Genomic DNA, 15,452 nt, shown 5'->3' with positions numbered 1-15,452 from the left:
CTGGACCTGAAGTCCAGTTCTTGAGGAGACTTTCAGCATTTACAGGTTCTTTGCACGGTTCCAGGGTGGCCGGACAGAAATGGTATAAAGACAAAGACAAGGTACTCAAAGAAACTGAACTCTATGAATTCTGCAGCTGTAAAGATGGCCTGGGTCAAGTTGAACTCCTTGCAGTACCTCTCAAAATGTACTTCATTAAGCACAGATTGCGGTCTGGTTTATTAAAGGGTTAAAATAAGAGTGATCTCAGTCTGTTTGGTTTGAGTTTTGCTGGGACTTTTGCTGCATCTCCCCTCATATGATGTCCCATCTTTCTTCTGAGTAAAGTAAATATGAAAAACGACAGAATGTGCATTTGAATATTTAAAAAATGTTCTTCTTATTAATTTAGGTTGTTGCTCTGAATATATTCTTACGTTTAAAAATATTTCTCTTTGTTTCAGTAAAGTGATTTTTCCCCACTGTTTTAAAATTTCAAAGATAACCATGTTGTGAATATTTTCTTTATCATAACAATGAAATCTGAGGTGATTACATATCTGAATGTCATGTAATACTATCCATCAGCAATCACCATCAACATAAATGAAACTGATTAGTGAGACAAATAATTCTCCAATACGTGTTTATTGCGGTTTAGGATTGAATCATTAGGAGAGACTGGCGTCCCTGAGTAATTATGGGTGGCACGGTGCATCTCCGGGATCAGTTGAACCAGGTAAAATCCATTAAGGGTGCTAGACTATTCCTAAAACCCAAACCGAAAACAAAGCCGTTTATATTTACGGTAAGAACTATTATTACTCATGAAATGAAGCTTTCACGTGAATAGAGTCCCATATGGGATTTTGAGAGAGCTCATTAATGCAGAAAAACAAAGGTTATTTAAATTATTTTAATAAAGAATCTTCTAAGGATATTAGCGATAATAGTAAATATTAAACAGAGCTTAAGCTTGCGTTATTTATTTATTTTAACTCAGGCAGACGTTGGCCACGTTGGAAGGGTCCATTAGTGATGACGTCGGTGTGTCTCGGAAGATGTTGTAGCTAAAACTTCAGAAATATTACGCGTTGTGTTTGTTTTTTTAAAGTTAATATCAACACGTGTTTACAAATGCGTAGTACATATTATAAGCCCCAGAATGGCACAAACTGCAAATATGCCAAATTAAAAGGTGAGTTTTTTTGTTAATATATCTTTCCCCCTTTTTTAAAGCTCATTGTTGTTAGCTTAGCCCTTTAAGAGCCAAGCTATAATTAGCCTCTAGTTACCAGGCCGCTTTGAAAATGTCGCTATTTTAACGTCGTCTTGGTTAACTACGGCATACTTTACATCAAAAGCATGATTTTACCTTTGCTTTTGTTCAGATGGTTTTTCAGGTACAATCGGCTCGTAAAGAATGTATCAAGGAAGTACGCTGTGTTTAAAAAAATCTAATTTTGTATTTGGTAATACCGTGCTCGCCACAGACTTCTACAGTGTTACATTAGCTGTAAAATTAACGCTACAACACAGTTTATTGGCAGAATTTGACTGTAAATGGAATCTTGTATAAATATACAAACTTTATTGATAATTTGGAACATGGTCGCGAGCTTGGATCTAAGCTTGGACCGTGATTTGTATAAATGTTTGTTAGCACTTAAGCACCTAAAATCGCCACATTAGTGAACGGAGTTTGGTAGAACGTAACGGATAATCTGGAAAGTTAGCTTCGGTAACATGAGATTACATGGAAGACAAGCCGGTGGGTGCAAGTAATGATAGCTTCTGATAATAGCTCCACACAGATGTAGGAGAATCAGCTTTCACTTGATGTTTTGCTGTCTTCTTTACTCGTTCAGCTCCTCCACAGACCACTTTGATTTCTTCTCCACTCGAATTACAAACTCAGATGCCCGGACAACAAAACAAATATCGCTTAATGCTATGTTTTATTAAAAGAGTTCTGCCTCTATTGAATCTGATCTTGATCTGACTTGCTGGTTTCAGGTTCGGGTCAGGTTAAACCAGACCCTGCTGGCTCAGACATGCCTCAGAAACCACAGAAGAGCTCTCAGACTGCACACTACATCGAGCTGGGAAGTTATCAGTACTGGCCTGTACTGGTGCCCAGAGGTATCAGGCTGTACACATACGAGCAGATCCCCCCGTTTCTGAGGGAGAACCCCTACATCACAGATGGATACAGGGCATACTTGCCCTCCAGGCTGTGCATCAAAAGGTGAGAAGGACCCTTTAACCTGAAATCAGAATTTTCATCTTCAACACCACAACACAGTCACTCCACTAAAGTCAAGCAGTGCCTACTTTTTGAACACCTCAGAAAATTACTTGCGCACTAGGAATCACAGTTAGAAGAAGAGCCAAGTAAAAGAGGAGACTTAACCTATCCCACATGTTGATATGAGTCTTGAAAGTGTTCCACAATTCAGCTTTTGAAGCTTTCTTCAGTGAAAGCAGGTTAAACATGCAGACTGCCAGTGTTTTTCTCTTTTTTATGTCAGCTGTTGAAACTATGATGCATTCCATTATATTAATATTTAAAGCCGACTATAAGGAAGATAAAAAGATTCTGAACAGGTCACATTACAGATTTGATTGTTGTGGAGCTGCTGTATGATGATGTCGTTGTGTCTTGGTGTAACGTGCTGTAATGGTACTCTGTGATTCCCACGCCTCGCTGCAGAGGCTGATTGATTTTGCTTCCTGACATTTGTTGTAGGGTCAATGCCAATAAAGATTTTAAGGGAGTTGGGCAACTCGTGTTGCTCTCTAGTTCTAGTTTCAGTGGTTAATGGAAACGGCGAATCCAGACTGTTTATTGATTGGGAGGTAATAGATGCTTGTCAGACATTTATGTCAGGGTGTATAATTGTTCAGAGTTTTGGTTCATACCTCTGGTTTTCTTTAGAGGGAACTGACTGTGTGACTATTTTAAAGCTTGTAAATGACCTTTGCAGCCTCTTCATCCTGTCCAATGAGACGGTGAACATCTGGAGCCATCTCCTGGGCTTCCTCCTCTTCTTCTGTCTTGGGGTGTACAACATGGCCTCGGTGCTGCCGGCTGTTGGCGCCTCCAGAGAGGATTATGTCATCTACTCCATTGGACTCTTCTGCTTTCAGGTACAGTGCTGCTATTGTCTTCTGCTTAGACATCATCTCACATTGCTTTTATATAGAATAAACCACCAGAGATATTTCAGTTCTCCTGAGCTGTGGTTAGATTGAAGTTGGCAATTACACTGCTCATGCACTGTTAATAAATCTCAGTATATTTGAGTATTGAAGAAGGCAAATATAGGCCTCTCTAGATTTGGCTATTCCAGGTGTTAATGAACCTGTTGGATCACTTTGTACACTCATCATCACCTATAAATGTAGCCCTTAAAATATCCAGACATGCCTGTACAAGTGGGTGAGCCCAGAGTTGAGCTTTTTGCATTGTTTCAGTGGATTCAGAAAATAAAGAGCAGGGTTAGTGCAGTTACTGACGGGCGGGATAGCGATTGTAGTTTGACACAATGTGAACTTTTTACCTTTTCAATGTGGTTACATGTCATAACACCAAGTATTATGTTCAACATCATAATCACTAGTGTGATTAAAACGCCACGTTTATTGCTTTCTCTCAAACCTGGTGTGGAAAAGTTCTTTTATTTCTTTTAAACAGTTAGATTTCAGATTCAAGTATTAATTTATTTTATATAATAAATATGTCTGGGGCTTGATATTATTGGTATTCATTAATTATATTGCCAGTTTGTGTTTTTGTTGCCTCTCAAAACGTATTTAACTGTCTTGTTTTGACCTCAATGTCCTGCTTTCTGTTAGAAGCTCGTGTTCTGCTTTTTCTTCTTGGTCTGTGGACGTAAACGTGTTTTTTATATTTTCATTATTAAATAAATTTGAATCCAGCGTAAATCCATTCTGAGCCGAGCTTCTTTGCAATGCCCGACTGTGTGTTTTGCCGTCCTCAGCTGTGTATGCTGTGCTCGATGGGTTACCACCTGTTCTGCTGCCATCGCTCAGAGAAGACCAGCCGCCGCTGGATGGCGCTGGATTACGCCGGTGTTTCCATCGGCATCCTGGGCTGCTACGTCCCCGGAGTCTTCTACACCTTCTACTGTAATAACGTAAGCTCACCTGCAGCCTTTCATATAAACTGCTCTCTCTTAGACGGAGTTTAAAAGTGACGTTTTCACTGCGCCGAGTGTTGTCGAGAAGCCTTGTTGCTATGTTTTGTACCAACTGCAGACTCCAAACTATAGACAGGTTCATTGTTTGGAAGTATTTGTAATCTGCACATAACAAGACTGTACTAGCCTTTTCACATACTGGTTGAAGTTTCCATGTTGATAGAAAGTAACGTCCAGGTTTCTGGCACATTGCTTTACGTAGGCTGTTAGTCATCCACGCTGAACAGTGATACTGAAATATGATCAGAGACTGTGGATTATTCTGAGGGCAGTTATTTGGAGTTCCAGTGTTCTGGGCCTGTATGTAGATTTTTGTTTTTTCTGGACTGGACGAGACATAAAACTGGCAGTAAGCGACGTAACAATGCGAGAGTCACGTGTTTAAACTTGCAGATGACACAGACTGGTTCTTAGATAGCATTTTTATACTCAAAGTACTCAAAGCACTTTATACAAAGTTTGCCCCTTTCACCCACACAAGCACTTGTTACTAGCCCTTTTCTACTAAAGTGAACATTCAGAGGGCAGTAGAGGTAAACTAGAGGAAATGGGTACAACAACGGGGGTTTTTTTTCCTTTCTAATGATGAAGATCTTTGCCATGGCCACGTAACATCCAAGGCCAGAAACCTTCCTGTTTGAATACTTTTACTACCAAGAATTTCTTTGTTATGCAGACAAACTGTTGAACTTGCAGAGATGAAGCTCTATCAGGAAAATGCGAAGTTTAACGTCCTCATGCTGGTAGAAATGTCGTGGGCTACACGCGGTCTTTCAAAATAGGAAGAGTAAGATGTCCTGAGTTTGCACTCAGTGTCTAGTGTTATTCATTAGCTCATGCAAAGCTATTCCTCTGCTGTGGTTTTATCTAAAACCAGGCTGTTGTTGCCTTTCTAACCCTGTTGCATTGGAGCAGTAAAAAGCTCGTGCACGTTGCCCATCTCCTCATCCCTCGAGGTTTTGCTGTTGTGATGAATTTAAGCTCACTCTTTCCAGAAACAGGTCTCCGTGTGACCCAGACTTACTCGGCTCAGCACTATCTTTTACTCTGACTTTTCTGATGCGACTTTACAAAAGATGCTGCATCACAGTTTACTGCTGCCAGCACATTTTTCCAAACAAAAAGCAAAAAAGATCAAAGACATAAAAACTAATCGGCTTTAAATTCATAAGCAAGGTCAGAGGTACATTATTCACTCTGAATCCTTATCTCTTAACGCTGAGCACCACGTCGCCCTCTGGAGCTGAATCCGTTTAAATCCTTTAAAAAGTGCTAAATGTGAGAAGCTGCCCTGCAGTCCTCTGTGACTCAGCAATGCTGTGCTTCACTTGTATTGTAAACGGCTTATTATTTACCCTCGTGAGTCGAGTTCAAAGTGGCGGAGGACAGGCAGAGCAGGCAGACTGCTTCTCTGTCTTAAATCCTGTGTCCTTGTACTCATCACTTCAGCCTTTTATGTGCTGCTCTCATGAGCCTTCTTCAGTCTCAAGAAAGAGTCAGGCTGCTGGAAGCCCAACCTTCATTTTGTCCAGTCTTTTTATAGTTTTGCCTTCAGAAATGATAATTACATGCATTTTTTTTAGTATTTTATTTTACCAGACAGAAGTGATGTTGGTTCAGCATAAAACAGATGTGTAAGTGTTTTTGTAGGGTTAAAAAAAAGAAGTTTCCGCTCACATACCTGGATGATCGGACTGAATTCAGAAGTTTACAAACCACATCTGTATTCATGTCTGCAGAAAACGGGCTTTATATTATCTGGAACAATGTCGGTGACAGCTCCGAGTCCATCTCCTTATCAGAAACTTTCTCACAGTCAAACATTCTTCCTCCGTCTGGGTCACATCCTGTGCTCTTTTACCGTTTCTCTCAGAAGAGATACCCAGTCCCTAAATGCCTCTTTAATGCGTTTAGCACCATGTTGGAGTTAATTAAATGCACCCAACTGCACGATCCACTTGAGATGAAGTCTGTCTGATCCAGTTGAAGCTGTAGCTCCGGTAGCTTTTGCAGTAGTTTCTCCTGACATTTCGTGCAGTTACAGTAATGTTTGGGTAACACAAAACCCTGACGCAAACTTGGCTGTCGATCGGGTCATACCATTGGGGAGCCACTGGTCTAATTAGTCCCTCTGCCTATTTTCTTATCATATTCAGAGTTATGAGGAGGAACTGAGAGGTCACCAGGCCATCACGGGTCATGACATGTAAGGTGTTGGGGAAAGCTGGAAACGACGAGTCTCGTGGAAATCACCACGAGACTCGTTGCAATCGCCACTCTCACCAAACCTCTGCATGAGTGCTGGTTTAGGAGGAGAACCAGTCACACCACATTACAAAAATAAAGAAGTGTGGCTCAGTTGGAGAGGCACTCCTGCAGCTCTGATGTCACTCTTGGTGTGTGCTGCCATTCACAGGGGTGGGAATGGGCCCTGAGAGTGAAGCTGTGAAAGCCTTGTTAGGTTGCACTTTGTTACTCACTGGAGAAAATAATTGGTTACATTACTCTGCCATGTTTCAGATGTGCATATTCACACAATAACCAATTATGAACGACTACCTATCCTCACAAGGACACACAAGATCTTTCATTAGTGCCTAAATATGAACGCAAAGATGGGCAACCAGGTCAAAGAAGACTTAAATGATTTTACAGAAACTACACTGATTGCTCGTACCTGCTCCTGTTACCTGAGGCAGATCAGGCTCTGGATGCTTTGCTGGGGTCAGCATTTAGCATTAATCTGGGTACTTCACTAGCTTTATGTGCGAGTGCTGCCTGTGCAGATGCTTGGCCTGTGTTGCGTTACCTGTAGTAGTTTGGACTCATTTTCCTGCCCTTTACATCAATAAAAATCAAAGTAATTATAAGTGAAATGAGTGCAGACCACCTCCTCCTTGAGTCAGCTGATTGTAGTGCGAGTGCACACAAGAGGAAAAACATTTTTGGCATTGTTTTCTACTGTCTTACGCCCCCTCACTGGTAATATAAAATTAATTGATGATAATCCTAATAGCTGGCAGTACAACACCGCTGAAAGGGAGGACACTGTTGACGCGAACTGAATTATGGTGAAGCTTAAATTCAAGATGTTTTAAAGTTGACCTGAAATAACCACAGTGGTGTTTTCACGTATGTGATCGAGTAGCTCTACCTCAGAAGCCCACCTCAGACTGCTCGCTGCAGTCGTGTGTGTGCACTGAGCATCGGTTTAACATCGAAGCACAGTCCTCCCCGGAGACTTCTCAGCTCAACATCCTCAGCCTGAGAAGCAGTAATTGAATAAAGCTGAAGTGGGCCCTGCAGTCTGGCTGTGCTGATTGACTCATTGTTCCCGGTGAATAAGCAACACGACACCTTCGCCGCGCTCGCCGTTTGGAAAACAGCCTCTGATGACACAAGCCAGTTCCTTATTCCAGCCGCCCACCACCACCATGTCCCTTTTTTTTCTGTCCTATTTTATTTTATTTATTTTTTTGAACTCCTGAAGTGTTGGCCGTGCTCCTCACTGTTCGCTTTCCCCCGCATATTGGAAGCGCCGGGTTATTTTGCCCCCAGAACGTAGCTGAAATCTGCTCCAGCCCAAACCAGATGGCCGCGTTCACGGAGCGGTCCGTCACTCCTGTTCCCCACCATATGACGTTCGCAAGTCCGGGAGCCGTCTAAGCGAAGGTCCCCCTCCTCCTCCTCCACCTCCCTCCCCCTCGTCCTTGCCAAGACTGGGGCTCTGCTTCTGGGTGGCTCCTCTCCCGTGGCACGCCAAGTCCCCAAAGAAAAACAGATTTTTTATATTTAGCCAGTCAAACTCTTGTCTCGTCAAGAGTGTTTTAGAGATGCAGATTTGGAGGAGAGAACACGGAGTCTGCGAGGAGAGGAGCTTAAAAAATTTGGCTGAAGCAGAGCGGGGCCTTGTTCCTGGTGCAAATTTATTCACTGTGAAATTCAGCAGGACTCGTCACATGAGGACGTGTGACTGGACGAAGGCCTACATCCACACAAACGGACAGAAGGGACCGAGACGAGGCTGCCCAGACTTTAAACACTTACTTATAGAAGTTTAAATACCAACTGCAGACAGATAAGCATTATAGTTGTGATAACAGCAGATGAAACAGTGGGAGACTTTTAACTGATTTTTTTTAAAATTGTACTGCAGTACAGTAATATATAAACCCTGAGTTATTGTCCTATAGTTGTTCAGACATCAGAAAAAAGAAGCTGTGTGCACCACGTTTGAGGAAACTTTATTTCTGACTTTGCAGAAACACGATGAGGTGGTTTCATTTTGATCATGATGTGTTGTCAGTTTGACCAAATTGACAGTTTCAGTTTTGCATGTACACTAAATTATTTCAGGGGTTCCCCCCATTGGGAACTAAATCTCTGAGGAGATTGTTTGAGTGCCCCCTCCAGCTTTGGTTCAGGAGTGAGGGAACAAGTGAATAGGAGATTACCGGATGTGTTTTTGCAGCAGTGTGGATGCTGTAGCGGTGTGTTGTGGTTAGAGATGGCATGATACCACTTTTTTATGTCCGATACCGATATCATAAATTTGGATATCTGCCGATACCGATATGAATCCGATATAGTGTTTTTTAATCAACAAAACTGTTTTTTAAATATCTTGCTGCATTTTGTATAAGTTCATACTCAAGTTTAAAACAACAACTACACTAAAGCTATTCTGTTATACCTGTATGCAAAAAAAAATATTTCATAGTTCAGCAATACTGATCAATCTAATAAACTTAAACCTACACCATCCTCCCTATTCTGGTATTTTAAAGAGTACTTAGCATAAATATTAAGCAACCTAACTAATAGGGTTCCAACTCCCAGCAACAACAAAAATAAATAAATAAAAAATAGGGAACCACCCCTCACGCTCCACCTCATGATGCTTAATCGACGTAATCAACCTTAATTTGATGCAGTGTGAAAAAAAAATGCACAGAAATCAATTATTTTTCAAGAAATATTAAATAGATTCAACATCTTTCTTCAACAAAATTGCAGACTGCACAGATGGTACCTTCCCAAAGGAAAAAGTACTATAGCTTACTAGGTATATTAGACTTAACAGTTACTATATACAGTAATGACTTCTATACATTTTACATCAGATTAAAACTTTGGGTGTAAGATTCAGATAAATTATTAATAATTAAAAGCTCGACATTTTAAATGAGAATAAGAAAGAAAAGTATGTCTTTGTGCCCCCTTTTCCCTGTTAATGCCCTATCGGCCCCCCTGGCTAAACTTTGCTAGATCCGCCCCTGCACAGTTACCAGCGTCAGCTACGTAGAAAAAGATCCTCGAGTAGAAAGTAATATTAAATACATTCTAACAACAGCTGATCAAGCTTAAACGTGCTGCTGTTGTTCAGCCGCTGGTTTCCTCTTTCTGGTGCAAAGTGGGCCAAAAACAAACAAGAGAACGGACTCGCGACAGAAAAGCCGATCAGCTGATCTTAAGCAGTTTCATGATTGAAGTAGCAGCCGGAGAGCGAGAGGCAGTCGCTCGTTAAGCTTAACGCAGGAATGCTTTACAAACATTCAGAGATGGACTTACACACTTGCTTTACTTCTCTCGGGGATAACTTTGTCGGAGATGAAATGCCGGGTTGCTAGCGAAGCTCCACATGCTATCCAGACCACCGACAGGTCCCGCATGCCACAGCCGCTCTATCACGTGATGCATACTGCTCCGACGTGCTAACGTTCTGAGGTGAGTTACGGCGTGTTGCAAGTTTTGTGAGGTGCTTTCGTGATATTTAATGGATCGGATTACATTTTTTATTTTTCTCCGATATCCGATCCAGTAATTTAGGTCAGTATCGGACCGATACCGATACTTAATATCGGATCGGTCCATCTCTAGTTGTGGTGAGTTTCCCACTCAGTCTACGTTCCTACTCTCACCTATAGCCATGAGCTGTGGGGAGTACCTGTAAACAGCAGCAGAAATGAGCTTCCTACAACCCAGACCCAACCCATAAACAGCAGAGGAAGGAAGGAAGTATGAATGGACTGCCTTTTTTTTCTCATAAAGTTTGAGTCTCAACCTTATTTGTACTAAATTAAAATAACAACTATTACCACTATTATTACTACTTTGAACCTCAGAATCTCCAAAAGCGATGTGATAACTGCCAATTCAGCTGTATCAGCTACCAGTGATCTGCTTGGTAACATCAAGGATTTCACCCTCTCACAGCCTGTAACCTGTTCTTCTTTGTGGCCTTCAAATCTGGAAGAAGAAAAGCATAGCAGATCAGCGTTAAATAAAGCTGATTGAATGATGTGAAAGCTGCACGTGTAAGAGGGTCTGCTGAGGGAAGCATCAGCTGAGTTTGCAGTGAGCCTCAGCTCGTTTGTGGTTCGGTCATAGTAAATAAAGCTCTAATATAACACACAGTGTTCGTCCTGCTCATCACCAAACAGCAGGAAGCTTTCAGCAGCTGAAGGACTTTCCTCAGGACTCCATGAGACAGATAATCTTCAAACGAATGAAACTGTTTGCAAACAGGTCCCTCACATCAGCCCAGGGGCTGTTTCGCTTGCTTCAGCTCCCTGCGAGTTTAAAAATCGCCTGCCTGGTTTTCTTTTCTGCTTCTGAAACCGACTGAGTTTCTTTTAAGTCTTGGGACCATCGGATACCTCCAGCATGCGAAGGACATCTTGGGGGGGGGGAAAGCTCAATCGGTCATGAAGGGAGTTTACTGTGTAGCTGGTGTGACTGAACTCTCGTCTTCCTGTCTGTGCAGTACTGGCGGCAGGTGTACCTGGTGACGGTCCTCGCCATGATCCTGGCTGTGTTCTTCGCTCAGATCCACCCTCATTATCTCAGCAAGCAGTGGAAGCAGCTGCGCTCGATCATCTTCTGCTCGGTGACCGGGTACGGCCTCATCCCCACCGTCCACTGGATCTGCCTCACGGGAGGTTTCTCCTCTGAACTCGTCCAGGTGAGCGTGCTCAGTGTGGTCCCCGTAACCAGTGTTCACTACTGTGATTCCTTTCTTTAAACAGACTTAAAACTAGCGATTTTGGCAATTTAATGAGGTCCGAAAGCAATGAGAAATAATTTTCCTGTAGACTTTACGACTGTCTGATTTCTTTTGCCAACCACAGTCGCCCCCTGCTGGTCATAAGAAGAAGAAAAAAATCCATGTTTAATGCACAGTGATCGGCTTTACTTTGCACAAAAAAATGTACTTCAGTCTGAAAAATCTCTTTAGATCGACTGATGATTATTAGAAAATGAACATTTTAACTCAGGAGTCTGTGGGTCCGACTTTCAGGGCAAGCCTCAAGTGGCCATTAGAGGAACTGCAGTTTTAACGGCTGTTGAGGGTCCTCCTTGATTGATCCACTTTAAATGTGTTTTCCTGCTGCTGCAGTAACACAATCTGTTGGCTGGCTTTAAATGCTTTTCAGTACTGTTAGGTCAGTCAGTAGTTCTTCCTGCACGTACCGTTTGGTAACTGTGGGCCATTTTTGTCCACACGCTGGTCGAATCAATGTTTCTTCTTCCTTTCAGGCGTTTGTTCCTCGGGTCCTGGTGATGTACTTCATTGCAGCACTGGCTCTCATTTTCTATGTTTCCAAAGTTCCTGAGCGGTACTTCCCAGGTGAGATGACTGTTTTTATTTCTTCATTTCCTGTTTGATTCGTTGTTTTTTCGTCCACTCATAGTTGGAAAATAACAGTAATCTAATACTGCAGAGAGAAACATTGAAAATGGGCCCGAATCTCATTAAAATCTGAAGCAAGCTGAGTGTTCCTGTCTCTGCAGGTCAGCTGAACTACCTGGGCTCCAGCCATCAGGTTTGGCACTTGCTGCTAGTGCTCATGTTTTACTGGTGGCACCAATCAACAGGCTTCATCATGGCGTACAGGCACAGTCAGCCGTGCCCCAACACCCCCCAACACGCCTAGATCGCTGCTCAGCACGCCAGGACTGCAGCTCCGATGAACCGTAAGCGGCCGTGTGACTTTTTTACAAGGAGACCTGTTCTGCTCAGTTTCAGCTCCATCGTTTTTATTTCTGGACTCCACTAGAGGAGCTTTGCATGACTCACAGTTCAAAGTAATTCTGGGCTTTGGTGTAGCCCCTCAGCTGTTTTTCCTCCTCTGCCTTTAAACTGACTTTATTCTGATTGGCTTCCCCTCATAACCACAAGGGTTCGACTGCAAGTGGTAGTCTAGTGGAGCGTCTGTGGTCACAGCCTGAGCTTTATGACTAAAATGACCTTAACGGTGACGTCCGTGTAAGCTTCAGTTTCTGATCCGCTCAACGATGCTTTGATTACAGAGGAGCTGTTTAACAGACTGCTGAGAAAACTTTGCCGACTGCAGAGAGTCGGGAGTTCACTCAGATGCAGACTGTGGCTCAATTTAAATAAATCAGAAAAAAGAAAATCTTTAATATTTAAGCTGATGTTTGGGGGTTAAAAGGCTTAAAGGAATCAAAGAATCAGCAGGTGGAAGACGAGGAGCAGCTGCTCTGTCAGGACATGAGGTTATTCCAGCTACAGAAAATAAGAATCTAAGCACGAACACTACTGTATATGAAGTGTCTTCTGTCTGTTTTGTCAAAACCTCACATCGAAGCCGCCGCCTGTTAGAATATGTCTAAAACCAATAAAATGAAGCTGAACCTTTTCAGGTAACACAGGTGATTTTTGATGCTTTTAATTGGCTCTGTTCACAGCTGACGTGTTGTTTCCTCCTCAGGTCGTCTGCAGAGACTCTGTTCTGGTCTCGGTCCATCAGTTTCCTCACAGATGGACTCTCTAACCTGTGAGTCTCTGTGATGAGGGAGGAAGAATAAATCCAGCGTGTGACGTGACGTTTAAGGAATTCAAGCTAATAAGAAACAATACGGACCTCTGCCTTGGACTGACAGCTCACCTGAAATCACTCAGACTGTCACCTTTATAAACTCCTTGAGGACTTAATGTTTGTTGGTAATGTTAGTTTTTCTGCCTGGAAATGAACCCGTGTCCAGCTGTTTTTAAAGCTTGAAAGCTGCTTCATCTGAGAGCAGATTCAGGCTCGTCCCTGAAAAAGGAAATGAACTAATGTCAGTATTATTATACTACGAGTAAACAGACTCCAGATTTCTGACATCTTCTTTAAAAACAGACTCTGAAGTCTTTGTTAGTGGAAATGATCAAAGCGTGGGGATGATGTTCAGACAGAACAAACCAAAGAGTTTTGTGAAATAAAGTGCGGACTCAGTTTCATATAAATGTACCCGCTCTATTTCATACCTGAAGCTCCGTTGTTGTTTTTTTAAGCTGCTCACTTCCTGTTCAAACTGATGTTCATTTATATGTAAAGAATTTCACAGGATGCTTGAAGGGGAACTTTAAATATTTCAGTTATTTTATGTTGTTCGCCTTTATCAGTGGTAACTCTGTGGGGTGAGGGTGGCTGTGGGGATGCTCGTAAAGTTTTATAACTGCGTCCCAGCCGAGAGCTACAGGAATAAGTCCTAAAACCCAGGAAGTGTTTCAGTCTTCCACCTTCGTCCAGTTCAGTTCTGTGTTTACTTCCACATAATAAAAGATGGGCGTAGCTTCCTGGCCCGCTGTCCTGACCTCAGTCTGGTCATAATGAATAAAATGTGACGTCAGGTTTGGGTCGTCGTAAAAAGACGTCAGCGATGGCCACTTGAGCTATAAGGAAACCTTCACCATCCCTGCAGCGCTATGAACGTCGATTTGTTACTACAAACTGTTTTTTGAGCATTTGAACAATCAAACTTAAGTTCTAAAACCCTAAAACATCAGATTTTGTAATTAAGCTGGGACAGTTTTTAGATTCACGTGATTTAAACATTTCACATGAACTGCATTAATATTTCTGTGTAGCGTGCGGCTCTGAGATCGACTGTAAACTCTGATCACGTTACAACAGAACTTTTATTATGACAAGCAAAATTCATTTTTGAAAATGAATTTTTTCCTCTTCAGCTTTTTAAGGACATGTTTTTCCAGCTCGTTTAGGGTGATGTGCAATGTTTTCATGGCTCTCCAGTGCAGCGCCTCTCTGCTGTCTCACGCTGGAAGGGAAAGCCAGATGTTTTCTGTGTGACCGTTTAATGTTTCTAATGTTGAAAAGGGGGAAATGTTCTCCGGTTTGTGGTTCTGTATTTAAATTATTAATAAGGAGTTTCTTTTTGTCTTAACAGACTCATTTTGTAGGAGTGGAAAGTTTTATATGTTGACTTTTCATACCTGAGGTCTAAATAAAAGTAACCATGTGCTGTTTCCAGATGTTTGAGATGAAACTTTATTTATTGCGTCCAACAGCAGTATAGCATGATAAATACAACACAAGACTTACCCTGGTGAAAAAAACAAAAACAAAGATGGGAGCGGTCGTATGAAATGGTTCAACTGGTGTAAAAAAAGAAAAACAGCAGGCTGCTGGTTTCATTCAAACAAATGTGCCAACGGTGGTGGAGCTAAATGCAGTGCTTAAGGCGGTCGATGAAGAAGCACAAAGTTGTTTAAGGAAGATTTCATCAAGAATCAAAAACCTGAATAACATGTTTTGCCCTTTATGAATGCACCTCATTCTGCAAAGGCAAAAAACCAAACTGAACAAATCCCATCAAGACATGAAACCGTGACGCAAGTAATCAGAGCTCGATAAACCAATAAAACCTGTCCCACATACAGAGTCCTGCTGCCACGAGTACTACGCTCACTGCAGAACCAAACATCGAATCATCCAACGCATCGTTTTTCCCTCACAGTCTGAATCTGCTCCCCGGCCTGTATTACTGTAGGGTCCTTAATAAAAACGCCATGAGGAATTTTGCTTTTAAAAGAGCAGTTTGATATTTTAAGGAGGCGAAAAAGTTCCTTGCTACTCTTCTTTCTGTATTTATAGTTAAATCTACTCCATAAGCTCATTTACAGGAATTATCCACATATGATGGTGAAGCAGGCAAAATAACTTGTTGGTCAGCACCATAAATCAGTCAGCACAAAAACATGGACTGTATGAAAACTATTTTAACCAGTTAAGATTTTTGTGGGATTTTATTTCTTTAAACATAAAGGACAGTTTTAATTATCAAACGGCTACAAAATAACCAAAAGTTCCACTCCTAGCCTGAAAAACAAACTAATCGTGTGCCATTTTCTAATTTTTTTATGCCTCCTGGCTACAAAGATGAGCTTTAAAGCAGCGCCTTTAAATATGAATTATTTAAAGCTTGGAAAGAAAAACCGTA

The 15,452-nt window shown here is 41.9% G+C and overlaps 1 protein-coding gene across 2 annotated transcripts; it reads left to right on the top strand.

Annotated features, from left to right (window-relative positions):
- The first annotated feature begins 633 nt into the window (after positions 1 to 633).
- On the top strand, positions 634 to 14,116 carry paqr3a (progestin and adipoQ receptor family member IIIa). Of its 2 annotated transcripts, none has more exons than XM_014333486.2 (8): positions 634 to 718; positions 1,996 to 2,227; positions 2,967 to 3,129; positions 3,984 to 4,139; positions 10,969 to 11,166; positions 11,742 to 11,832; positions 11,997 to 12,179; positions 12,938 to 14,116. In XM_014333486.2, exons 2-7 carry the CDS (start codon positions 2,034 to 2,036, stop codon positions 12,137 to 12,139), a joined length of 945 nt encoding a protein of 314 aa, XP_014188972.1. In that variant the 5' UTR covers positions 634 to 718; positions 1,996 to 2,033; the 3' UTR covers positions 12,140 to 12,179; positions 12,938 to 14,116. The 2 variants fall into 2 exon arrangements, with proteins under 2 accessions (XP_014188972.1, XP_005922045.1); XM_005921983.2 differs by lacking the exon at positions 634 to 718 and adding an exon at positions 996 to 1,177.
- The last annotated feature ends 1,336 nt before the right edge of the window (positions 14,117 to 15,452 follow it).

The sequence above is a fragment of the Haplochromis burtoni genome, unplaced genomic scaffold (genome assembly GCF_018398535.1).
Source record: "Haplochromis burtoni strain Fernald_Lab_line unplaced genomic scaffold, NCSU_Asbu1 Contig_43, whole genome shotgun sequence".
Taxonomy (NCBI): Eukaryota; Metazoa; Chordata; class Actinopteri; order Cichliformes; family Cichlidae; genus Haplochromis; species Haplochromis burtoni.
This window is presented reverse-complemented; position numbering and strand designations above follow the sequence as displayed.